This window comes from Dermacentor andersoni, chromosome 1, assembly GCF_023375885.2.
Source record: "Dermacentor andersoni chromosome 1, qqDerAnde1_hic_scaffold, whole genome shotgun sequence".
NCBI classification, from domain to species: Eukaryota; Metazoa; Arthropoda; class Arachnida; order Ixodida; family Ixodidae; genus Dermacentor; species Dermacentor andersoni.
Window position 1 is genome coordinate 83,558,836 of NC_092814.1, and position 27,553 is coordinate 83,586,388.

General features: G+C 45.1%; 1 protein-coding gene across 1 annotated transcript in view; it reads left to right on the forward strand.

The window, feature by feature from the left end:
- RanBPM (Ran-binding protein M) overlaps positions 1 to 27,553 on the forward strand; it is a 59,471-nt gene that overhangs the window by 8,997 nt on the left and 22,921 nt on the right. The window contains exons 4-7 of the mRNA XM_050194193.3: positions 2,943 to 3,044; positions 3,134 to 3,216; positions 5,774 to 5,886; positions 7,414 to 7,854. Coding sequence (XP_050050150.1) covers positions 2,943 to 3,044; positions 3,134 to 3,216; positions 5,774 to 5,886; positions 7,414 to 7,854 — 739 coding nt within the window. The remainder of the gene's footprint in view (positions 1 to 2,942; positions 3,045 to 3,133; positions 3,217 to 5,773; positions 5,887 to 7,413; positions 7,855 to 27,553) is intronic.

A 27,553-nucleotide genomic window follows, 5' to 3' on the forward strand; every position in this document is an offset into this window, starting at 1 on the left:
ATCATATAATATGAACTGCACTGTATCCAGTAGTCTGATGTCATAGAATGAATGTATAGCAAGCTCCGGTTGTTCGTTATACACCTGTTTGAAAACAGTGCAATAAATGGAACACATGCACTGGACTATTTCTGATGAACTACAGCATTTCATAACTGAAAAGACAGTAAAAAACTATTTCAATTACGGTCATCTCTTTATAATTATCAAAAAAATAATTTAAAGTAGTAAAAATACTTTAATATAATGTTTGACATAAACTGAAGTAAGTTTTTAATTACTTTATAGCTCAGGCATTTTATTTAGCATCCAATGATTAATGTCAACATTGCAGTTGAATGATTCCAAATAGGGTGATTGTCAATGCCATTGTAAAGCGTGTAAGGTTCTGTCAACACTGCTTCACTTCAGCAAAAACTGCAACAAAACCAGACACCACGAGGAACACATGGTTGCACATTTTGATAATGTTCTTACATGCTCAGAGTTGAGTACTGCTTGCTCATGTTGAAGCTCCTTGAGCCCACATGTCTTTATTTGAATTGAAATTAAAGTTTGGGTTATCTGTAGTTTAGTAAAATGTTATGTGTAGCAAAATTAGCAGTAAGATAACACAGAAAAGCATGCAAGAACAATAAATTGGGAACCTCTGGGATTTCAGAGCCATAAATGCACAACCATATCAGTGATGCAAATTTGTAGTGACCACTTCCAACACGCATGGCAGCTTTATTGTCACATTGTTGGAACAGTGAAGACTTCAACTTTGCTGAAAGTGCGAGTTAAGAATCTAACTCTTTATTTGTTTGAACTTAGGCCCAAAAAGACAGGCAACTGTTAAACCACGACGGTAGCGTTGAGCATAGTCATTGTGTCCAAAATTCGCAGGTAAAGTTCATCCGCTATTTATACTGTAAGTGCTCCTTACGTTCTTTTATCTTTTTTATTGTATATAGTCATCATTATCATATACCTCATCTTCTTCCCGGGGTTCTGCCTAGGAGCAGCCGAATAAAAGCACTGGTTTGGCTTTATCTCTTAGAAGTGGTAGAGGCATGGTGATGAAGTCTGGCTATGGAATCCTGTTCGCAAACATGGCTTGTGTGGGAAATTCCTTCATCAATACCTTGGCCCTTACATCTCCAGTTGCAATCTTTGGCAAAAAGACTGGTCAATTATCGCATCACACCAGTCTACTCAGTGTCCAGTCACCGTCGCTGCATTATAGAAATTGGTCATGTTTCGTTGAATTTTGCGGCCAGCAAACAAAATAGCACTTCTGTTAAATGAGGAATCAGTGCTAGTGCTCTTTATGTTCCTCTTCTTTATAATCATGATCCTAGACCTAATCTTTTGGGTGTTCTGTCTGGGTGCTGCCAAATGAATGCGTTGGGTTGCCCTCAGTCTTACAATGCATGTGTCACTGCACATTCCAGAGTAATTGCTGGTGATCACATACATAAAAAAAAGTACAAGACCCTTTTTTGCTGTAGAATCAGCGTCCACATTCTACAAATTTCAATGCATGTTGGCACATCTTGTGCTGAGCAGTAACTATTTAACTGTGATAATCCAGGAAAATATGGGTCACTACCAGAAGGAGAACAATGCACATGTGGCAGTATTGAACATTCTTTACCTTAAAAATATTGTACTCTCAACCATCCTTGTTGTATTGCTTACAAAAAAAGCCACTGTCTTCTTTGTCTAAGTGAGCCCCAAGATGAAAGTGGTTGCCTGGTCATTGACAAACAGTTGCAAGTTATGACCTTTCACATAGCCTCTGAAATACTTCAGTGCCATGACCTCTGCCAGTTCCTCTTTGTTGTTGTGTATTGTTGTTGCACCTTCAAAAACATTTACGAGTTATAACCAGTCACTTTTAGCTTTTAGATAGTGAAGAGCATCACGCTTCATGTCTGGCCAGGTAGCAGAGCGGCACAACTTTGGGAAAGTCTTAAGGCCACTCGCATGCCCGGCCAACCGCGAATTGGGGAAATAGCTCAAGGTGGCTTTCCTTAGACTGCAGGGTGTGCCTCCCTTGCTGCTAACGTAAGTTCTATTGGTAGAGGATGCATTTTTCTTCCATCCTTGTTCCATTGTGCGAAGCATCCATGCATAATTTGAGGGGCTTGCTGGAATTGGGCAGCAAGAGAATTGGGTCTGAAGAACCGGCCCAGACAAAGTGCTCGCAGGCTTCCTCATGATCATTTTCTATGCGTAAGGTACATTTGAGTGAGCTTGGTGAGAGATGAGCTCTTCAGCATAGTCTGGCAAATACACACAGGCCTGTGAGCCTGAGGAAGGGTGAGTGAATGAATATCGCAAGGTTCACAAGTTTCTTTTTCCCTCTGCACGGACTCTTCTTTTGTTGTTTCAATCTTGCCATGTGATACTATTCCAAGAAAAATGACCTGATTCTGGGAAAGACTTGCTCATTCTGCTGTTTATCCTCAATTTATATTTCCTCAAGGCTTCCAGGACTCATGAGAGGTGGTTTTGGGGTTCCTGTTTTGTGCGAGAATAGATTATAATGTTGCCACTGTAGACATTGAAAAATTTCCTAGAAATTACTGAGCACCCTAACATTAATTGTAGCAGTGTTACTTCTACATCTCTCTATAACATCTGTGTAGTTTCTACAGAAGTCTTTGTATATTGGACAGAGGGTTATTGCCCTAATGTCTGAGTGATTGATGGTCATTGTACTTTATTGTGCCTTTATTACATTTTTGTGTACTGTACTTTGTTTACTTTCTTCGATATTTAGAAAGGCACAGTTAATTATTGCAGTATTGGGCGAGTGAAGATGATTTTTAAAATTGTCTTAATGAATAATTAAAGAGTATTTATCTTCCTAATGATTGGCAGTAAAGCTTTAGTTGTAATTTGTGTTTTTTTTTCTCCTTCCCCGTTTCTAATACACATCTTTTCTTTTGCAGCCCAATTTGTACCCTACAGTGGGTTTGCAAACACCAGGTGAGGTGGTGGATGCAAATTTCGGACAGTCTCCCTTTGTCTTTGACATTGAAGACATGATGAAGGTAATTTCACTATGAGTGCACATAAGTTTGCATTTTTTAGAACCTCAGTATGATTTGTCTAATACATTGTTGTTGGCTGAATTTGAAAGGAGCTGATGATGCGGACAAGGACTACAATAGAGAGGTTTCCAGTCAATGACAAGCAAGGTGAATGGCAGACTACATTACACAGGTACTGTCAATTGTCATCTTCACTCAGTACTTTTGGTTTGGCATTTCTAATCGCCCCCGCCGGTACATTTCTTGATAAATACTTAACCTTTCTGCACTCTAAAGTCTCCTCAAAGGCAATCTTTAAAGCAGTTCTTGCTGCTTCAGCATCAATAAGTGCAAGTACAAAGAGCAAAAATGCATGAAAAATATGGACACTGTCACTTGACGAAGACAAGTATCTCAGATGTGGAACTAAAATGAAGCCCTTTATTACATGTTCCACGAGCACTTGATTTCTGTTGTCTTCCAACACGCTTCTCATGATTGAGAAGACTTAAAGGGCCCCTCACTGGGCTACATAGCAAATTTTGGTTATAGAACGTTCTATTGCAAGAATTTGTCAAATCGCTTCCTTAACAGTTCAGATAGAAAAATTTCAGTGCAGTGAACCCATGATTTCAGGAGCGAGCATCATTTCCAAGAGAGAGACTCGCTCCACTTGCCCCGTCGAGCCTCCGCAAGCGAAATTACTTGCCTGTGTTCTCTCATACCGAAGCTGGAGGATTGCGTGATGCATGCGTCATAGGCCCTGCCATTTTAAAAATTTTGTTGTTCTCTTTCACTCTTTCGCTGTGCGGTGCACTTTTGGTAATGGTTGCATGCGCAAGCTGTTGCCTTCTCCTTTCACACAGCGCACAATTTTGCACACTGTGCATGAGAACATCTGACTAGCGGTATAAGTCAGTGTTACACAAACACTGAGGCAGACACAAGCGGATCACAGAGCATGATCGCGCGCGACTGCACGTAGTAACAAGCAGATGAATCGGAAGTACATCTCTCCTGCTGTGGTGCAAAGTAAAAGAAGAACATGCAGACATTCAGTTTGTGTATTTTATTTCTCTAAACTTTAATTCCTCTATTGAAGGAACAGATTACACAAATAACAGATGTTTACTTGAATAATTCTCGAAGTCACGAGTCACTAAAAGAGACGTCACAGCAAAGACACATGTATGTAGGCGCACTAGCATACATACGTCATCCCTCCGGCTTGGAACGCGGACCTGTGAGGAGAAGGGCAAACAGCATTTAGTTTGAAATTTCAGCTCTTTTCGTGGCGCATAGCAATGTAATTCTTAGCAAGCACAATCGTCAGTATACATTGTATGCACTACGCTTGTCAGCTCAAAATGACCAGACCTGTTGAGGGGCCCTTTAATCCATTGGGACCTTCCTGACAAGAACTAAAAGAACTAATTCATAAAGGTTAGTAAAGTTTCGGTAGTTAAAAGTCATACATGCACTGTGCACCCACATTGTAATGGATATTCAACTCGGCATCTCGCAGCACCTCTGTGGCAAAAGCCTGTTCCGGCTGCAGGTCACAACGCAATGTTTGGTGAAACTGTGATATGTTTAGCAATTCTACTATCAAATTGTGTTCAAGGTCTTGGTTCAGATCTTGTTTAATGTGTGTCATCGTATCAGTTGTATTTGTGTCGCAGTAATGCTTGCTTAAACCTCCACCATCCAGATTGTCCAGTTGTGGAGACAAGTAGTTTAACCAATCATAGTGCTTTGGTGGCTTTGGTATTCTGCTGCTAAGCACAAGGTCGCATGTTCGAGTCTCGGCTGCGGAGGCCGCGTTTTGCTGGGGCCAAATGTAAAAATGGTCATGTACTCAGATTTAAGTGCTCATTAAAGAACCCTAGGTGGACAAAATTAATCCAGAGCCCTCCTCTACAGTGTCTTTCAAACCCGCTGGGAGTATCCCGGCCAAGGCGGCCGCATTTCAATGGGGGCGAAATGCGAAAACACCCATGTACTTAGATTTAGGTGCACGTTAAAGAACCCCAGGTGGTCAACTAAATTTCCGGAGTCCTCCACTACGGCGTGCCTCATAATCAGAAAGTGGTTGTGGCACGTAAAACCACATAATTTTCAAACCCGCAGTGCACTTTCAAGGCAATAAACCCACAATTTTTTTTTTACTCATACTTGTATGTTGCAGAAATTAAATAAGAATTTATCAAAAAAACTTTTGTGCGTTAGGTTATGCTGAATTTTAAGCAAAAATTTTATATAGAGAGAGGTTTTACCTAATGCCAATTTTCATGGCAGGAGGTACATGGTTAGCTCACAGAAGGTAATTCCTTAGTTATAATGTGTATTTGTTCATGCACATGTTAAAGTTACTTACATTTGTGGACTTTTCTTCTGTGGCTTTGCTGTGGTTACTTCATGCGTGTGCAAGGTCGACTTGTAATTGAGCAGTGCAGTTAAACACACTGTGCAGTTCGCATTGCTTCTGAACTTTGGTACGTGGTTGTGTGAGCTGTAAGCTACGTTTTCACAGTGGAGGTGCATGCAATACGTACTTTTAATAGTACGTAAAGCTCTAAGTAGTTTAAGTAGTATGGAGAGAAAGTGCTTGCACTCATCTCCTAATGAGCAAAAATGCTTCTCCAAAGCCTGCCTGCTTTGACAGTCAATTTCTTGCTGCTATATTTGTTTGCTTATTATTGGTTTCTCTCTTTTCTGTTTATTTATTTTATTATTATTATTTGTTCCAGAGTTGTCCAGACTTACCTGATTCACCATGGTTACTGTGCCACAGCGGAAGCCTTTGCACGAAGTACTGGCCAGTCGTTTGACGAGGACCTTTCTTCCATTAAAAATAGGCAAAGTAAGTTCATGATGAGTTGTCGTACTTTAGGTTTGCAATCTGGAAGCAGACTCCAAGTCTCAAAGTAATTGTACTTGATACACACTTCAGCATAATAATGAAATCTTCACATATCTCAGCAGAATATATTATTTGTGTCATGTAAAATTTGACCAGAAACCTTTCTTTTCATTGACTGCAAGAGATTTGTGCCATCTAAATTTTACTGCAGTGTGTTCCGAAAAATTGTAGTGTGCATTTGTAAGCCTCTAGGCAGTCTCCTGTTCTACAGTGAAACCTTGCTAAAACAAAGCCGCATCTGACACGAAAATACCTTCATTTTATTTGATATTCCAGTTAAGCATGTATTCATCACACGCTGATATTGGCGGGAAACTTCCTAGATTTACTTCATTAAGTTAAAGTTCAGCCGCATACAACTGCCTGTTTGCTTCAGAATGTTTCTTAGTTTATGCGTCGACTCTCGTTACAGTAGACCCTGATAATCTGACATAAAACGTCGCTTTTTTTCAAAGTCCATAATATCTGAAACGCTTCACTTCCGAAACTTTCATCGCGATGTCTAACACCTTTATTGCAAAGAGTGAGCGACGGACGTCCAAAGTAAAAACAAACAAAAAAAGGTAGTTTTGCCCGAAGGGGGAAGCATCGATCGCTATAGCAAATTAAGCAAGCTAGGCGTGGCAGCAGCAGTGAGCGAGTTGACCTTCATGCTGTCTCCCGGTTTAACGCGAACTAAACGTCCAAAGCACAGTACATACGAAGCTACTGGCGCTGGACGCACTTTTTCCACATTGCAGATCGCTTTCAAAATATAGCGCCTGCGTGGGCGCACACTTTGTGCACATCGCAAATTGCTTTCAAGATACAGCGCCCACACGGGCGAGCACTTTGTCCACATCTTAGATCACTTTCAAGGTACAATGGCCTCGCCCTAAGCAGCAGCCGCTGGAGTAGAACCCCCCACTCTGTCGCCTCCCCACTCCGTGCTTAGTGCGCAAAAGAAGATGCCACATTTCTGCCCCGCCTTCCTCCCTCGCGTGCGCGATATTGAGCCGCAATCATCGGCTGACCCTCACAAGTCAGTTGTCAGCCTGTGTCAACACGGCACAAGTCCATTTTATATGCTCGATTTTTTTTAAAAATGATGATAATCTCATCTGCTGTAGCCGTTCGTCCATTGTAGTGCGGTTTGTTAAAAGTGAACTTCACTGCATTAATAAAATAGGTAAACCAACTAAGGCTGAAATACGGTCTGTTATATCTGAAAGTCTGTTGTAGGCAGGTCCGTTGTAACGAGCGTAGAGTGTAATTAATATAAGAGTGAGTAAAAATTATTCAGAGTATGCTGAGTTAGCACTGCTACTGTTATAAATTGACTTCTAAATTTTTTGCACAGAAAAGAAGTCAACTATTTACTTCCAGCATTCGTTGAAAATTTGAAGATGTATCTATTTGTGAAATTGCAAAATAAATGTTTTCACTCATGATATGCATCTGAGAGAGAACTGTTTTTTGTCACCTCAGGAATCCAGAAATTGGTGCTGGCAGGTCGTGTTGGAGAGGCCATTGAGACAACACAGAGGCTCTATCCCGGTCTGCTGGAAAATAATCCCAACTTGCTGTTTCTGCTGCGCTGCCGTCAATTTGTTGAAATGGTCAATGGTACAGACAGTGAAGTGCGACCAGCTAGGCGCTCGCCTGGCTCCAGCCCACGATTACTGCTACTGAGTTCATCACCAAAGTCAACAGGAAGTGATGTGGCCTCTAATGGAGTGGCAGCCTCGGACAGCAGCACGACAAATGGGGACACAGCACTGAATGGGGACCACAATGATGATGACTGTGGGACAGACATGGTCGTGGAGGGCAGTGAGGGACGGACAATGGTGGCTAATGGGCTAGACCCTGACAGCCGGCAGCACAATGGTCACTTTCATCGGCTAGACCTTGGGGATACAGATATGGGTGAGTGACCAACCTTTTGTCATCTTTGGCAGGGATGCACTCAGTGCTCTTAAAGTTAATTGAAGGGACGTTGGTGTTGGTTTAATACCTAGGAAGTTGCACTTTGAGGTTGACACAGAAGCTCTTTAACTGTGGAACAAAAGTGCTTGAAGGGAGTTTTTCACTCACTGCGCTGGGTCAGTGGCAATGCTGTTTTTCTGGTGAGCACAAGGTTGCCACTTCAGTTCACCACCTTAGCAGCCGCATTCTAGTGGGCACTGAATGCGAAAATAATGTACTATGAATCATGTGGTAAGCTTTCAGCGCACATCAAAGGGGCACTAAACATTTGTAAAGCGTGATAAGAAAATGATCTTGATCTATATGTGTAACTGCCGTGAACACATACAGTCGAACCCGGACATATATCGAACTCGCATATTTCGAATTGTTGACTATATGGAAGCGCAGATTACCCCCTTGAAAATACCGTATTTACTCGCATAATGATCGCACTCACGTAATGATCACACCCCTGAATTTTGTTGTCAGAATTCGATTTTTTTATTTTCCGTGTGATGATCGCACCGTGAACTTGCCGCAGCGATATATTGTGTGATCACGACATACCATCTGATGATCATACCAATACCAATAATACATACCAATAATGGTCGCGCTTACCATCTGTTCAATCCTACGCGAACGACTTTTCAAGACAAACCAGGCGGTCTGCACGCACCGAACATTCTTAAGCAGATGCCCCATTTCATTCCTTCCATCACTTTCCGCACTTCTATGACAAAAAAAAAGCTACAACCAAACTTGCCTTTATTATGTGTAGGCCTTAAAATGGTTGTGGTCGACAATGACAACAAAAAAGGCGCCTTTCGATTCTTCTCGTCTGCTCTCGTGGGCACGCAACAAATTGCGAGCGGCAACGATAGTAGCCACGTTTACACTGATACGTTAAAAGTGTACCCTATTCATACGCCTGTGCTTGTAACACAGCTAAGATATTCGCCCACCCTTAGCGGAAACGTGCTTGCTGTATTAGGATAGTAGGGAAGACAAATGCTGCAGTTTCTGCAGCATGCCCGCCATGTGTTTCTATGTCACTGGCAGTTAAGCTTGCCCATCTGTTTCTGTACCTTCAAAGTGGACATGGCTGCGTTATTGCTGCAAACTTGCCGATATTAACAATATTATTGATTACTGATACGGAAAAAACTGTTTCAATGCACGCAATATACTCGCGAGAAGAAAAAAGAATCGTGTTTGGCGCGTTCGGCTTGCTCCGTCGGCCGCCTATTTGTTGACCTGTTGTCATCCCACAGCAAACGCGGAATTAAAAAAAAAAAATTCTTTTCGCGGGAAATTTAACCCACATAACAATCGCACCCCTGAATTTGCGTCAATTTTTTTTTACAAAGAGGTGCGATCATTATGCGAGTAAATAGGGTACTATGTAAAAGTATAGGACAATTGCGTAGTATATCGAATTTCATTTTCGCCGGACATTCGATATATCGAACGCCGCGCCACGCCCCTGGAAGATGCGTTTTTCCTAAAGACATTCGTGTCCGGTCCTCAGGGGAGAACATTTCCACAGAGTCAGTCAGCAGGCTCCTCCTCTGCGCATGCACGGCCTTCACCTAGCGACGGAGACTCGGAGCCTTTCTCCCATTTTTGCGCCCCACCGGCGCGAGCTCTCTCGCTCCTCCTGTACCGCCGGTGTGTGCATTGGGCAAGGTCATGGAGCTCAGCGAAGAGAGTGCGTGGCATCGAGACACGCGGCGACGTTTCCAAGCCACGCTTCCCGGGGAAAGGAAGAGAGAAAACCGGTTGTAAGTGAGGGGTCTGGCACAGTCACTCGTGGGCCAGGGGAGATGAGAGAGCCAGAGAGGGCTCAAAAAACGAAGCATAGCGAAGCAGCGATTGCTCCCACAGCGCCTTCGACGGCATATTCCGCCAATCTTTATCCCTGCTCTCTTCTTTCTTTTCCCTTTGTCGTTCCTTCGCAGCCCCGTTGACCACCGCTCAGCTAGGCTTCACTCGGACCGCTCCATCTGCACCTCGCGCGTTTTTCTTTTATGTGCCTGTGTTTCAACGTGCTGTGTGTAGCCTGTATGACTGCGGTCATCTGGTGAGCTATGGCATCCGCGGACATAAAAAAGAGGAAGAATCTGGACTTTGCAAGAAAGCTTGAGGTAATCCAGCGTGTCGAGAACGGAGAAAAGAAGCCTTCCATGGCAGACGCATTTGGCATTCCGCGGAGTACTTTAAGTACGTTGTTAAAGAACAAGCAGTACATCAAGCTTAAAGCAGGTGAGGAAAGTCGCTTGGGAGCATGTCGTGTGCGCCCTGCTGCTTTTGACAAAGTGGAGAAGGCACTCTATACGTGGTTTCTTGAAATCCGAGCGAAAAATATTCCTCTTGATGGGCCTATGTTAATCGAAAAGGCCAAATGGTTTGCTACGGCTCTTGGCGAAGAGAACTTTTGCGGTGGCACTGGGTGGCTGCAATGGTTTAAAAACTGCCACGGCATTGTAGGAAAGGCCATTTCAGGCGAAAGTGGGGCTGTCAGCAGCCAGGAGATGCAGCAGTGGCTTTCTGAGAAGTGGTCGAAGATCACTGCGAAGTTTTTGCCTGCAGAAATCTTCAATGCAGACAAAACTGGTCTCTTTTGGCAAATGTTGCCGAATAACACACTCGCTCTTCGTGGAACCTCATGTCACGGCGGTAAAATGAGCAAAGTGCGTGTGTCGCTGCTGCTTGTGGCCAATAAGGACGGCTCGTGCAAGCTGCAGCCATTCGTGATCGGGAAGAGCAAGTCACCGCGCTGCTTCAAGAACTGCAAACAGCTTCCCGTCCGCTATGGCTGTAATAGGAAGGCCTGGATGACACATCAACTTTTTGTTGAATGGCTGCAGGCTTGGGATGCTGAGTTGGGCAAGTCAGGCCGCCGAGTTTGCCTTCTGGTAGACAGCTGTTTGGCCCATCAAACAACTTGCAAGCTGCAGCACATCGAACTGAAGTTTCTCCCGCCGAACACCACAGCGAGACTGCAGCCCCTCGACCAGGGTATCATAAAGGCATTCAAGGTAGGTTATAGGAAGCGACTTATTCAACGGCTCCTCGTTAACCTCCGCATGGGAACCGATCTCAAGATTGACCTGCTCGGCGCGATCCAAATGATTACGGGCACTTGGGGCGACGTGAAGCACGCCACAGTAGCCAACTGTTTCAGCAAAGCAGGCCTTGAAGTGGCCGGAGATGAATGTCCGGAAGCTTTAGATGACGACGAGTGCGTGGAGGACGCGTTTCGCGACTTGTTTAATTTTCCCGGCGCCGCCTCGTCTGAAGTGACTGTTGAGGACTTCATTAACGCTGACAGCGAAATTCAAGTGGTAGCCAACCTCACTAATGAGGACATCGTGGCCGGAATAGCTGGTGTTCAAGTCTGCAATGAGGGCAACTGTGTTTTCGAAGAAATATGTCCATGCACAGCCACTGAACTGGCGTCAGCGTTCAGCCTGATTCGGTGCTGTTGCGGCGAAATGGAAGGCACTGGGCTCTCGCACCTGGACAGTCTCGAAAAGATTGAGACTAGTGTTTTCAACTTCATTTCCCAGAGGAAAAGGCAGCCCAAAATTAGTGATTTTTTTTCCGTGAAATAAAGCGCTTTCATATTGCGCGCACATGCTATGTGATTCGCGGCTGTTCCAATTGGTAAGCCACAATTTATGATCGCGAGTGCGGTTTTAGCCTATATCTGTATATCAAATTTTCGCTATATCGGAACTATTTTCTGATCCCCTTCGAATTCGATATATCCTGGTTCGACTGTAAGTCAAAAGTATTTCGCTACATGCAGCAGAATGCCTACAGTGTTGCACAGTAGCTTGTTTGCTCTCACTCCTGTGAATTTTGAGGCACAACTTTAGTTTTTCACCGTTTGTTACATCAACAATGGCATTCCAGCCAATGCGACCGCCTATAGATGCCTGCAGTTGGGTGTTTATGAGGATGAATTACTGATGAGCACACATGCCAACTGTTGTGGCTTCGACGGGGCGGCCGGACGAAAGGGTTACGGCATGAGGCCTAAACGGCCGGGGCGCGCAGCGCCGCAAGAAAGAGCCGGACTGCTCCAGTCGGGGACCAGACAAAGAATGCTCTTTCATTTCTCCGAGGGGAAGCAGGAGGCAACTTACAGCGTTTGGCGCTGAGTGGCGCCCTGATGTAAAGACCCAAAACCGAAACCAGAAGTTAACACAGGATACCACATCACCTCTCCCTTGAAAGGAAAAACGCTTTCCTCTTCTCCTCGCAACAAAAGCAAGTCACGAGTCAAAGAACACATGTTAGCACTGTAACATACATGATAGTGATGACATCTTTACACAATAGAAATTGATATCTTTGGCTTCCCCATTTAAAAAGAATGCACAACATGAAAACTGAATATGAATTATTGCACTCCAGTTCTGCAGTTTTAGTACCCGTCTTGGGAGGACGAGATGCAGCCTTGCACACACAGATAAAAAATGAAAAAAATTCACAAAGTACAAAAGTAGATAGTACAAACATCTGTGTGCCCCTTGGGACAGCACTGATGAGTGGCTCATTCGCCCTGAGCCTCACTCGAGACAGTCTCTGTGGCTGTCGTGGATTTGGCATTGTGCGTAAAAGCACTTTACACTCCATAGCCCCCCCGTAAGAATGGTAACGACTTTTAATGTTAAAAGCTTTTTGGCATGAAAGACCAATTAGTATGGCAGTCAGCACCGTAGTAATGATGTGCGTACTGCACGATTACGCTACAAGAAACGTAATGTATCCCCTATACCAGTAGTAACTGGAAGAAAAGGTGGGAGACAATAGTCAAGGGACGGGTAGTCACTGGAGTGACTCTTTTCAGTGAATTTTCCAAGAAAATCCTGTAGTGCAGGGCATTTCACAAGTTTGGATGCATTCCATCGTTTGCCATTTTCAAGCGTGAAAGTATTGCGACCTACCCTACGGTAAATCTTAAATGGTCCTGAGTATTTAGGATCGGACTTTCTCGAGTTGCGTACTCGGACAAGATTTCGTGGACGAAATTGAGGGCATTTTGATGCACGACGACGGTCCACGTACATCTTGACACTTTTAGCGTAAGAGCCGAATTCGCATGCAATTACCTCCTTAATAGTCTGGAAGCTATACTCGGTATCCTGATCCCAGACAAAGGGTTGTCCTCGCTTTAGCAGTTTCCTAAGCGGCTCTACCAATTCAGCGTACTGGGGGATCAGTTTAGCGTAGTATTGCGAAACACCAAGAAATTAATGCAGCAACTTCTTGTCAGTTGGCTGCGGTGCCTCAACAACTGACTGAACTTTGTTTTCCAGCGGCGAAATACCGTTTGCAGCGCAGACTTGCTCACGGAGAACCCGAGGTTGAGGACCTGGTTTCGCCGAGACTGGTTGCATTGAAGCTCGAAGATTAACGAAGTCCTTTACAAGTCCCAATTGTCCTGAGTACGGCTGGGCAAACTCCGAGGGAGCCTTGTGCGGGAGAGACGGAAACTGAACGCTTGGGTCAGCTGGAACTCCTGACACTTGTTGGCATGCAGCGAAAACAAGCTGCGTACGAGCAGGGGACTGTCGATGCTTTCGGTTGCTCGAACAGCAAACTGAAGCGAAATGTCCTACTTTTCCGCACGTACAGCAGGAAACGTGCTTGGCTGGACACCCTGGATCAGATGCGATGTGGTGAGGTGAACCACATCGGTAGCAATGGCCCGCAATGTCTCGACTGGCTTCGCGGAATTCGGGCCGCCCACCATGTTGGCCGGCCTCCCCAGGTCGCAACTTTCCGCCATGCCGCCGAGCGCCATCTTGAAGCCGCCGGGTCGAGGGAGAAGGGTGGCGGGAACCGCCATCTTGCACGCCCGGGCGAGGAAGGTGATGGCATCTTAGCGTTGCGTCGAGACGCGCTGAACAGACGAGCTGTTAAAACTTCAAGTTCCTTGTGAACTTGTCGTACAGTTCGTCTGATTTCCTGGGCCTTCCTGAGCGTGAGGGACGTTCCTTCGTATAGTAGCCGTTCTCGTACTCTTTTTGATGCGAAGCCTTGGAGGATTTGGTCGCGAAGGGACTCGTCATGCCAAGTGCCGAATGCACAAGCAGGCGCTAGCCTTTGTAGCGCGGTGACGAAGTCCTGGAAGGTTTCCCCAGGTAGTTGCTTCCTGTCCCGGAAGATAATGCGGTGCACCAGGGGATTGGTGCATTCTTCGTAGTGCTGGTCGAAGATGCGGACAATGCCTTCGAACGTAGTACGCGTCTGGTCCGTTTGCGACTCGAGGTCGTAGTAGAGACGCTGCCCCTCGAAGCCTAAGTTGCTCAGTAAAATGGCTTTCTTCCTCTCGTCTTTTAGTGCCTCGCCTCCGATTGCCTCGAGAAACGTGCAAAAGTACCGTTTCCATGTGAGCCACGGTACCGCAGGAGTGCCGGGTAGCGCCACGAAAGACGGCATGGGGGGTACGAACGCCATGCCGGGCACCGAGAACAAAGGCGGAGGAGACGTAGTTGTGGCGTCTTGCATGCCGGAAGCAGGAGGAGGAGCAGAAGTACGGCAAAGGCACATAGGAAGCAGAGTAATGGTTTACCTCGTCGCCAGTTTGTTGTGGCTTCGACGTGGCGGCCGGACGAAAGGGTTACGGCATGAGGCCTAAACGGCCGGGGCGCGCAGCGCCGTAAGAAAGAGTCGGACTGCTTCAGTCGGGGACCAGACAAAGAATGCTCTTTTATTTCTCCGAGGGGAAGCAGGAGGCAACTTACAGCGTTTGGCGCTGAGTGGCGCCCTGATGTAAAGACTCAAAACCGAAACCAGAAGTTAACACAGGATACCACACCAACCCTTCATGATCTCCTAGGAAATGGGTAAGCAATGGTTATTACCATGTCCTGCCTATCCTGTCACCACTCCTTTGTCATTCTTGGGCACCTTTGCGAGATTCCAATTTGAAAAGGTTACCATAAGTGCACCGCAGAGCGAAATGAGCAGTGTACAGGGCACTGCTGAGAGGAACCAACGAGTTGATGGGGTAATGGGGTGAGTAAACATTGTGCTCTTAATACAGGGTCATCAAGGTGAATCAGGAATATGCAAAGCAATGCAAAGCAATATGCAATGCAAAGAACAATGCCCAAGCCAGAAGAGAAAAAAAAATTGGTGTACAGTTGAACTTGCATATAGCGATTCCAGATTTAGCAATGTACCGTGAAACCTCATTAAACCATAGTTGGTCGGAGCTCAAAAAAAGTATGTACTAAGCGGAAGTACTGCTTAACCGAAATAGCATGAGATAGCCCACTTACCTGTTAAAAACGGAACTCATAGGGAGTGCGATGAAAAGGGAAAAAGACATGCAGTATTTATTCACTTCATGCGACAAAAGTGTTATTTTCGTTTGATGTCGCGGTGGCCTAGTAGCGACGACAGCGACCTCAAACTTATTGAAGCTACGAGCCAGCTTTTCACCCAGCCCTATCTTCTCGGCAAACACTTGCATGGCAGATTCCTCGTTGGCGTTGTATATTCTCCGTGCACCGGCGTGGTAGCGTTGCAGAAGTCATGGGGCGCCTTTTTCGTTGCGGGGTGCCGTTCTCGTCGCGACGATTGCATTCATGAGGCTGACGTAACGTGTAGTTCTGCCACTGTCGGACCTGAATCGCCCATGCTGTCACTTCCCGTGTCGCCCTCATCACTGTCGTTAGGTTACACATCGGCAACAACACAGGCAACAATGGCGAAAAGTCTGACCTCGTCTACATCCTTTTATGGTCGCAGCAGCACTGCCAAGCAACTTCTTCGCATTCCAAATGCCACACACTGTAGTCAACAGCAGACCCATGTCGCGTGCCAGCGCCGACTTCGTGTCACGTTCGATAGCACGAAGGATGTCTAATTTCTTTTCTATGCTGAGCATCCGGCATCTTTTTTATCCGAGCTTTGGCAATAACGGGAGTCCTTGCTTGCATGATGCCACATCAATCTAAAAACGTTGGCCACAACGCTCTCTGGCACAGTGCCGAAATCATGTTGATGTTGATGTGGCTTCACGCACAAACGCACAGGGCGCTTGGAGGCTAGTTCTGATCTCTGGGGCCTGTTGTTCTGCCGAGGCGCCTGATGGAGACAATGTACCGCCGTGTTTACACGACGAAAAGTGGAAACACTACGTGCTAACCGATACGTACGCAATAAGCTGGTACAGTTGATGTGGATACAAAACACTTTATGTTGGATGGCTGCTGAGTCAGGGATTTGACTTTACTACTTTTAAAAACGAAAGTACTGTTTAAGCGGGTACGGTTTAACGAGGTTTTACTGTATTGGTTATAATGACCAGATTTTATGGCATTTACGATTTTCTAACTCTGCCTATTGAAACTTCCTGCAGATATCATGAACATTTTCAGAAGTGTACTGCTACGACAGGACGGACACTTCTCGGCCACGGTAAAAGGAGGGCGCACGTGTAGTTCCGAAGCACGGAAGCTCGACTGAAGTGGGCACACACCCCCTACACAGACACACTTCACATACACGACCCTGCTGCAGTCCAACCATGACCAGGATTTGACTGCTGAGATGAGCAAGCTCTGCGCACAGATTTGAGAAGCCGTGAGAAAAATTGCTTGCTTTCAATCATTGCTTTCAAGGCATCTCTCCAGCATGCTTCAGGGCGAAGCAGTACAGCATACAGTTGCCGTGGTCACTGATCTTGGAGGTCATGGCAGTGGCACACTACTATGGAGTTCTCTTTGCGGCACCTTGGTGGCACCGCATGCAATCTTAGAAACTTCAGCGGTGGCACTGTCGTATTAGAGTGCAGCTCTTAGACGGCCGTTCCTGCAGTGAGCGTCAGCGTTGACGTAACCAAGTGAATGAGCTCAGCAAAGGATAAAAGAGGAAATGCAGAGGGCGGCGGGGAATGAAAGATGGAGGAGGGTATGGGAAAAGTGTGAGAAGAAAAGCAAAGTGCCGTGACGATGGCTGCAAGATGGTGTCAGAGCAGCGCGCGTCATTTGGGAAGTTTGTCTGCAGGTGGCTGCTGTGAATCGCGCCCACACATCACCCACACGCTGTCTCTCGCGATCTCCAGATTAGCGAAGCAGTCGCACCACACTTCACTCCGTTTGCAATGTGCTGCACGAGACAAATTTTCCGCGCCAGCCAATATATCTCAAAATGGAAACACATGTAGAGCTGCGCTCAAATTTCGGATTAAGGAGTATTGTAATCGTCAGTGATTTTTTTTTTTTTTTTGCTCAGTTCTCTTTGTGGCACTGTGTGCACTAATGTTACATATGCTATTTTGGGCCAATTTGAACGAACGGCTGCTCAATATTCATGCAACCCGAGTTGGCATAAACGCAGCACATAACACAGATGATGCGCCACTGTCACACAAAGTCGTTGGTTATGGTTTGCAAGGGCATTCTACCTTTTGAACTTAGCACTTTTTCAGCCGAATAGGCGTAAAGAAATGTAATTTCGCTGCTCTCAGCATGTGTGGGGCCGATATTGCACTTGTAACAACGAGACCTTTGCAAAATTCTGGCATGCCATGGTAGTTTTTGCCTCCAACCAACTAGAGCGTTTTGCTGTCATATTTAGAATCCACTCATGTCTCGCTGATAGTAAAATGTATCACCAGCTCTCAAAGAAAAAATGGCGGCAGATGCACTCATAGTTTCTAAATGGCAGGTGATCGCAACCGGCTGAGTGGTTTCAAAGGAGCTGCGATGCTGTATTTTGTTCTTTAGGTAACTTTTTTTTAATGGAAACTTGTACTTAGGTGTGGAAAAGTGTTGGGAAAGATAATTAAGGTACTGAAAATCCTATTTTCATGCTGAAGTGGTGTCGAATTGTAGCTGCCGACGCCAGCTATAGTACCGTTAATTTTTGCGCTTGTTGAAGGGCGAGTTCACATGTAACAAAATACTGATACAACTACTCCTCATCGAGTCCTATAAATGGGTTCGGCAGTATTTGTACAAAACTGTGTGCAGAGTTAAGATGAACCTTGTGAAATTAAAATATTTATTATAACCTTCGTCAGCTGCCACAACCTCCTCAGGCCTAAGCATGAAATGTCTGAAGGTGTGCTTTACCTCGTCTCTCTCTCCAAGTTATTTAGCACCTACTTTATGGATGCCTTCAAGGTTCCTATTGACCTTTGTCTTAACACCCCCCCCACACACACACACGTAGCAGTCAAGATGGTTTCATTTTGGCCTGGAGAGAGCCGTAAGACCACTGGTAGGACACGTCACAAAGCCACGGTTGTACATACCTTACCTTTTGTGCCAGAGCCAAGCTTGCTAGAAAACACACTTCCTTCCGGCAGCCACCTTGTCTATCCAGGGTCTACCCAATCTCTCTCAGACCATCTTCAAAAAACAGTGTGGCACCATGACATCACCCTCACTGCTCATCACAGACAATTGCTGAGGTGGGAAATTTGGTGTGCACATGACCATGGGTACATCAGTTGCACTATGGCATATCCAGAGGCTATTTTGGCAGGTCAAGGTTCCGGCTTCATTGAAGTCCATATCATCCAAGAAGAAAGGAAGCCAGCATTCATGTACTTCAGGTCATTCAGGAAAGCCTCGGGCCTTTACCTTCTGGTCTTGCGAGTCCTCAGTTAAAAGCTGTTTTTTAGTACAAAGGATATATACCGCAGGTCTTCATGCACTGTCAAGCAGATTGTGGATTTTGCCACACACATTGCTTTCGTGAGGTAATACATGCTGAGCCAAGGGTCTCTGTTAATTATTTGTTTCGATCACTGGCAGAAGTCCGTTATTATGCGATCTCTTAACTTTCCTGTGCTTTGCTCTGTCCGCAGTGACATCTTCCTGTATGTTGCATTTCCTAAAAGACGTAGTAATGCAGTATACTTGTGTTTTAGTCATACTATGTGCTCATTTGCTAGGGCATCTTCCCAATGCGAAGTGATTGAAATGGTGCCGCCCTCCTATCATATCGGTGGTTTATGGTTTGATGACGTTGTGGCACAGGGCAAATGTGGCCTGTCGTCTTTGCTGAATTGTTGCCACTCTGAGCACGGAGAAGCTTTGGATTTATATCAATAACCCTGTATTTCCATTGATATTACCATATTTACACGATTGTAAGTCAACTCGAATGTAAGTCGACCCCCCCATATCGCGTGTGACAGGGAAAAAGAAAAAAAAAGGAGCATACCTGAGGGCGCATTACATAAAGAAAATTTATTAGTAGCTGGCATGGTCACTGGACTACTCGTCTTCACTTGTGCCATCGTCCTCACTAGTGTTGCCATCGTCATCGCTGCTAAGGTCCCACAGCATGTCGTCCAGCGAAATTCCACATTTGTCAAACGACCGCACCATGACATATTGTGGGACAGTAGCCCATGCCGAATGCACTCAACCACACTCACCTTTCAGGGAGGCGCTTTTGACAGGTCCGGTTGGCGTAAGTTTGCGGTCTTCTGCCGCACGGTGGAGCAGGTCCTTAAAAGGCAAAAATCCGGGCTTGTTTCGTGACCATGTCGCACTTCACTGGCAGGGTCCCATGACACATTTCAGTGACGTGCACCGCAAGCTTGGCCTACAGCTCTGGAAAGCGTCCCCACTTAGCCCGTGGGAAATTCTTCGCTTGCCATCACAGGTAAAAATTTTGCTTCGCTGCAGTCGCCACTCTCGCACCACCCATTCAGAAACATCGAACTTGTGGCCCGCTGCGCAGTAATTTGTTTCTTTGGCGTAAAGGATGGCAGCCCTCTTGAACGCTGCTGTGAACGAGCGCCAAATGTTTAGTGGGCCTGGAGCACTCATGACAACCGAGGAAGCATGGAAGTAGCACGTAGCTGGCAGTCAAGTCGAACGCGTCAAACTAAGAGCTACAGGGAAAGAGAAACACGTGAGCGGTGTCTGCTCTCCCATGTACTATCGATACTCCCCGCAAGCGCCGCCGTTCTGAAGGTGCCGCCGCAAATGGAATAGCAGTACTTCCATCAACTATTGACACCCCCCATGAGTGTTGTGTGCACTGTAAAACTCTAAAAAATGTTGAAAAACCCTTCTGAAAAGCGAACAAATGCGCGGGATAGCGAAAAGCTACGGGTAGGGCCATAGAGTAAACATAAACATAAACTACGTTGTAGCTCCTCTGATATCTCGTTGGTTTCGCTTTTTTTGGCAGTGCCATGCGTTGGTTTCGAATGTAAGTCGACCCTCCCCCTCCCCCCCCCACTTCAGATTTTCAACTTAACAAAAAAATAGGTCGACCTACAATTGTGTAAATACAGTAGTTCCTTTTCAAAAATTTAGGGAGGAATATATTGAAAGCCATTGCACTCATTCCAATCTGTTTCTCAGGTTTCAAGGGAAATGTTTCAGTGTCTCTTTAAAGGAGCCCAACCAGTTAAAGAAATTTCTTATGCCCTTCATTGTGGAGTGTTATAACTCAGTTGTCACTTTGGATTTTATACCAGTGTCACATGGCCAATTTCAGTTGCGATCGAGTCTGATCGAGATCAAAATTAGCAACCGTGATTGGCTCCCTCCCAGAAATTGTGCAAAGGATCCAATCACAATAGACATTTGATCCTGATCTGGCTCGATCGCAATTGAAAGTGCGCCGTGTGACATGTGTATTAGACCGTGTAGTCAAATGGTTTTTGCATCTTGATTTTGAAGTTGAATTTGTAAGAGATTACTTCCCGTTTTACAGTCCACATGCCCTGTTTTGTTTTTATTGATATTAATGCCTCTTTATTGTAATCAGTGACAGGTCAAAAATGCTGTGGCAAAGGCATCTTAAAAAGAATATACATGTGCCAGTAAATTAACTTGTTGGATTGTCCCTTTTGCAGCAATATAAGTGCTGCGTCAGTTGGGCTTAACTGCACCATGAAGGAAATGCTGCTGCATGCTGTGCCAAATTGCCATTTTACACAGTTATTGTACCACGCCTGTGTCAACACATGCCTGCTTGAAGTATAATGAAATGTTATATCAAAATTTTATTACGTTGCAGCCCCTTGCAGCCCCTATCACGCAAGGGGCTGCAAAATTTTTGAAATTATAGGTCAATTGGAAAAAGCAAACTTGTATACGAAAAAATGTTATTTTGTTAAATTTGTGAGTCGATGGTGAAAGATAGGTTTCATGCTGTGTAGACTGTATCTTCAAATCGGCAGTACGAAGCGAAGCCAGCCATGCTTTTACATCCACTTCACCCCCTCGCCTGTAGTGTCACCCGCAGTGGGATGGTGCTATCATGAAAAGTGCCAGTGCGAATGCTTCATCTGCTTCTCACTTCAACGCATCTACGAAACTCAAGAATGCACTACCTCCAGTACAGAACGTATGGGAAGGCACAGGATGCCATGCCATTTCAACATGGCCACTCTCTGCACATGCAGCAGATTACCTCTAAAACAGGGCATGCAGGCTGTGCACATGCTTAGCTGCGCTGAAAGCCATGCTCAGTTGCACTAGAAAATGAGAGATGTGCCAAGCTACCCACCAATGTGCCAAGCTACCACCCCTCCCCCCTGCAGTTGCACACTCTTAATCACATTAACCGTCAGCTTGCTCCTCTTCCCCCCTTTCCTCTTGCTCATGCGGCACTCATCAAGCCACCATCCTTCTCGGCTCAACCTCACATGCTTTCACTCGCGTCTAAAGCATACAGCGCATGGGATGCGATAGCATCTTATCACACTTAGACTACAGTCGAACCCAATTGTAACGATGCCGGTTTTAACAATATATCGGTTATAACAATGAGAAGCAGCTGCACCATCAACTTTTGTATGTTTTCTATGGTGAAATAGCCCACTTACTACACTGCCGCCATGCCACATTATCGGTTATAACGATGAAGTCTGGTTGCTGGGTGTTTGCGCTAAAAGTAAATGAAATGCAAAATGCTTGAAAAGAAAGAAAGAAAAAGAAATTCAAGCCACTGCATGATCGCCCGCCGTCCCAATGGCCACAGTGCACTCATTCTTCAGCGCCTCTTTCTTGTCGCCCTTCTATCCCTTCGAACACGAATGGGCTGCACCCATAGCTTTATACTGCACCACCCTCTGAAACACGAATGGAACGAATGGACTGTGCCAACTGCACTGACTGCTGCGCTGCCGGTCACAAGGATGTCGACTGCATCCTTTTTTTGAACTGGTCTGTGTACACAAACAGCGTCGGTATCAAGTCCAGATGTCTGGGCGACAGCGAAGGCGCCCCTGAAATGTGTCAGTCACACAATAAGACGCACCACTCGGCTCCAGCGCCGCACAGGAAAATTAGCCTTAGTACATGCCATACTACATCTTGATTCGCTAAACTCGATTTGCTTTTGCAAGTAAATATTACTTTACTTCGTGCCAACAATAATGACAAAATGACAACTAGCAACAATTGCTAACTAGCACTATCAGCAACTTCCACAGTGCACGCTGCTTCCCTCGTCAGCTCGGCAGTGCAGGTGAGCTTGGCTCCGACAGATAACTATGCCGACATCGCGAGCGTTCGCTGAGCGTTTATAAAGCTGTAAGTGTGCACGGTGTGAAGTTGTGAAATGACGGCATCCCAGCAGCAGATGCACAGAGACGATAGAAAAAACAAACAAAAAAAACTTTGCGTTTCACTCAACCAGGTCACGCGAGCTCACATATTGTTTGTTTTGCTAGCTCAAACAAACATTTGCGTCTTCGTCGACATTATTCATATGAGTCAGTAATGACATACACAGGTAAACTGCATATGCCAATACATACCTGTCACAAAGTGCTTCCCGCACAGTCTAGATGCTGCTGACGGCTACTGTGGATGCGCTTGTGCATCTTGCCGCTTCACAGCCCAAATCCAGGCTTCCTGGCGCTGTCGATAACATTTTACAAACGGAAATTGGAAAATCCGCATCGCCTTGCTAGGATGGTCGCATTGCCCTGCTAGGATGGTGCAGCCGTAAACGACACACGACATTGGCATCGTGCAAATTTTCATGGCAATAATGTTCGAAAGGTGTTCCGTGCGCGCAGCAGCGAGATTGGCAAGGCTGACAATTGAGTGAAATAACTTTATTGAAGGTCCGGCGAGGACGCGAACTCATCACGCACCCAGCTAGTCCCACGTCGGGACTGGCTGGTCTAGCACACCGGCCCGGTCACGGGCATGCCGGACAGCCAGGATTTGCTTGTCTAGAGACGCAGAAGCGAGTCCCACTTCTCTTTGCTGAACTTGGAGTATCTCGATCCGCGCTCCCAGAACATGTGTGCTAGAGTGGAGGTCTGCCCACAGGACGGACAGGCATCTTCGCGAGATACGTTGTGGTAAACTTCGTGTAGAACGGCAAGACACAGATATGTGCCAGTCTAAAGGTCTAAGAGAAACTGCTGGCGCCCTATTCCACTGACAAGTGCAGCGCCTGCCACGGCCGGATTCCACTCACTTGGAAGAGAGTTGAGTCCGGCCATCCACCTGCCAAATTGCTTCGGTCCTCAGCCGCTAGGGTGCTGCGTATGCGTAGTTTGGCATCGCAAAAGCCAGATTGAAGGGCATTAGGCTCAGGTTTGGTCCCTAGACTAGAAATAACTTTCTTTAATAATGACTTTAAATGAAAATACTTTCTTTCTGAGTAACCCATATCATTTTAGCTTCATGACAACTGTCAAGGAGATGGCAATCTTGTCTTTCAGGGTCAGCGATGTTTTATCCTAAGCGAATACAGTAGAACCTCGTTCATGCATTTTGGGAAATAACGTGAGAAAGAAAGCATACTAACTTGGAAAACATATGACACAAAGTCACTAAATTATCGGCAGACTCAAACTATAGTTGACATCTACATAATGTGAAGCGCTACGCAAGTCGTTGCAGCATGAGAAACTGACACACTCTGCTGGTGGGTCCGGAGAGGCCCAGGTGACTGGAAACCAAAACAAGATCGAGATGGTGGGCATTGTTGCAATACGATGCCGCCAAGGCGAAGCAGGACGCTCACTTCAGCGGCGTGTTTGGGTTATATCCTTTTAAAGGCGTACTGTGCGCTTCTAACTGAGCTACAACACATGCACCGGGAAACAGATAGGTGCTTATGGCAATGGGGTTCGTGGGGATAGCTGCGAATGCAACGCACGACCAGCTGCGATATTTGCTGTTACCGGAAGAAGAAACTGAGTGTGTGGTGGCATTCTCACATGACATGGGCGGGTACTGCGGGGGAGCTGCAGTGGCGAACTCCTACTGCTCTCGATCGTGTGTGCCTCACGCCTTTTCTTGTTCACATCTGATCTAGCGTCCCGAAAACAAATCATATGATCACAGTACACAGTACGGAAACATATTAAATGGTAAAGAAGCATAACTGTGTTGGTTCATTTTTTTGTGCTTTCGATTGCAAATGATTGTGCTGGGAAGTCTTGCGAAATGGGATTGTATTAATGAGGTTCTACTGTATATTTTCAACGGAGTCCTGCAGCACTTTCTCTCGTTTCCGCCATGAATTTTTTTAATATGGACATTTGGCCTTTGTCTTCCACAGCAACAAACATTTAGAATGAGAAAAGGGTTTTGAGACTACCTTACAATTAATACTGATTAGTGTTGCTCATTAGTGCCCCTTTATAATGTACTTGAAATATGTGCCAATGTTCCAAGCAATGAAGTTCAGTAGGGGTACGATCGTAGATTGTTGTTAGAAACACGCGTTCAATTTTTAGTTCAGTTTTGCTTCACGTGATTGGCCTAGGCCACGCCGACAGGCATGCCTGATGACGTCAGTGCAGCCTAGGTCAGTCGCGTGGGGCGAAACTGAACGCAAACCAAACACATGTTTCGAACAACGATCTCTGATAGTGCCCCAGAATAACCAGTTGGGCTTGTTGGTTGAAAAATGTAGAAGGCTATAGCGCGGGAACTGACGGAGACCAAGGAGGCACACGAAGTACAGAGATGCAGCACTGACTTTCATTAAAAAATGTTTATTTTGCCAGTGTGCAGCAGGTTTTATTGTGAACACTCGGCAAAAAAAAAACAAGAAGATCACACACGCGCACAGAACCTACTCATAACACTATTGCACCCTGGCATTTTAATCTAGGAAGGTCAGCACTTTTTTCTCACAAGGCTATCGATGGACAACCGACACAGTTTTTTTCCTGCGTGTGAAATTGCAGCAGCCTCAATAATTTCTCTAGTAAGGCTTGATTTGCTCCTAGATACAATCTTGCATTTATCAAAGACAGGTTTACACCCATAATCGCGACAGTGCATGACAAAATGAGCTTGAATTGTGTTAACATTGTTGTGGTGTTCCCTAAGCTGATTATTAATGCATCGGCCGGGAACACCGATCGGAGGTCACGATTGGCTTAGGTTCGCTTTTAAAACATGGTCGGATCTGCTCGGATCTTATACAAGATCCGAGCAGCAGGGTACACGAATAAGTACAAAAAATAAGTAACAAAAAAATAAATTCCTACTTAAAAAACTGAACAAATAATGTCACCTCATAGGTTTCTCTACAGTACACCGACCTGCTAATGGAATGACGCATTATATTCAATGGGTTCTTTCATTTATTTATTTATTTATTTATTTATTTATTTAAAATACTTTCAGGGGCCAAAGGCACTACAGAAAGGAGTGGGGGGAAAATGGCAAGGCGTGCAGCAAACGAAAAAGAAAAAAATGTACAAGGTGTCTTGTAAAGCGATCTTGAACTTGTGGTCATCAGTTATGCTGGCGATTGTGGAGGGAAGGTGGTTCCATGCAACACTTGTTCTAGAAACAAAAGAGTCATTACACAATTTTGTGCGACAAGAAGGTAGACCCACTTTGAAGCGATGATCGGTCCTTGAAGATATATAATAAGGTGGATGAACAGAACGTTCTTCAACTCGTTGTTATAATAGATTTTATGAAAAAGGTTAAGGTGAGATGAGTTTCGACACAACGAAAGGTCAGGCAAGTTTAGGGTTTTCTTCATAGATGTGACACTGGAATGACGTGAATAATTGGATAAGATGAAATGTGCTCCACGATTCTGAATGGCTTCAAGAGTTTGAATAAGTGTAGTCTGATAGGATCCCATATGGCGCATGTGTACTCTTATTTAGAACATACCAAGGTTTTGTAAAATGTTAACTTCAGTGACGATGGGGCATCAAAAAAGTTTCGATGCAGATAACCAAGCATGCGATTAGCATTGTTCTTTACATATTTGACATGCGTATTCCACGAAAGATTGGAAGAAATGTGAACACCAAGGTATTTATAGCTGTCAACAGGTGGTAATGGAATATTATTGAGGCAGTAAGTACACGGACAATGATTAGTGCTGTGGCGAGAAACTTGCATACCTTTACATTTAGTTGTATTAAGTGTCATGAGCCATTGAATGCACCATTCAAATACCTATCTGAATCACGTTGCAGGTTGAGATAAACGGCATGGTTAGTAATTTTCTGGTAAGCCACACAGTCATCTGCAAACAGTCGGACAGTTGAGGAAGAAAGGCAAGTAGGAAGATCATTAATATAAGTCAAGAAGAGCAGAGGGCCCAAAACGGACCCTTGCGGGACACCAGATGTTACGGAAGAATTAGGTGAAGAGAAGTCGTTAGCCGTCATATACTGACCACGGTTAGAGAGAAATTTCTGAATCCATGAAAGTACATTGGGACCCGCTGTGGTTGCTTAGTGGCTATAATGTTGGGCTGCTAAGCACGAGGTGGCGGGATCGAATCCCGGCCATGGTGGCCGCATTTCGATGGAGGCGAAATGCGAAAACATTCGTGTACTTAGATTTAGGTGCACGTTAAAGAACCCCAGGTGGTCAAAATTTCCGGAGTCCCCCACTACGGCGTGTCTCATAATCAAAAAGTTGTTTTGGCATGTAAAACCCTATAAACAAAACAACAAGTACATTGGGGTCTATGTTAAATTGATTAAGCCTGAAGATAAGTAGATCATGTGAGGCGGAGTCAAATGCTTTAGCAAAATCAAAATATGTGCAATCAGTATCAAAGTCATGATCCGCGTTAATAAACAAGTCGTTAGTAAAACATAGCAATTGCGTTTCGCACGAAACTGCTTTACGGAATCCATGCTGATAAATGCTGAAGAAGGAATTGGACTCAAGGAATTTAATGAGGTGTGAGTATATTATATGCTCTAGGATTTTTACTGGAATGGCTGTTAATGATATGGGACGGTAATTATTGGGGGAACGTACATCACCAGATTTGTGCACAGGGACCACCTTCCCTATCTTCCAGTCAGAGGGCAGTGTAGACATCTGTATTGACTGTTGAAAAAGCTTTGACAATATCAGTGAAGAATAAATTTGTGTACACTTCAGCATTTTTGATGCGATACAATCTGGACCAGCCGATGAAGACACCTCTAAGTTGACAATCAGCCTTTCGACGCCAACTGCATCAATAGCAATAGAATCCATTGGTAAGAAGTTGGTTTTTGGTATATACGGAAATACTGTGGGGGTGCTCTTATGAAAATGAGTAGCAAACACATTGTTCAGAACATTGCAGCATTTGCTTTGAACTACTGGAACATTAGATTGGATTAATTGAATGTGTGTCCTTTTAGTACCGTTAATAAGGCTCCAAAATTTACGGGGATTAGAACGCAGTAGCAAAGGAAGAG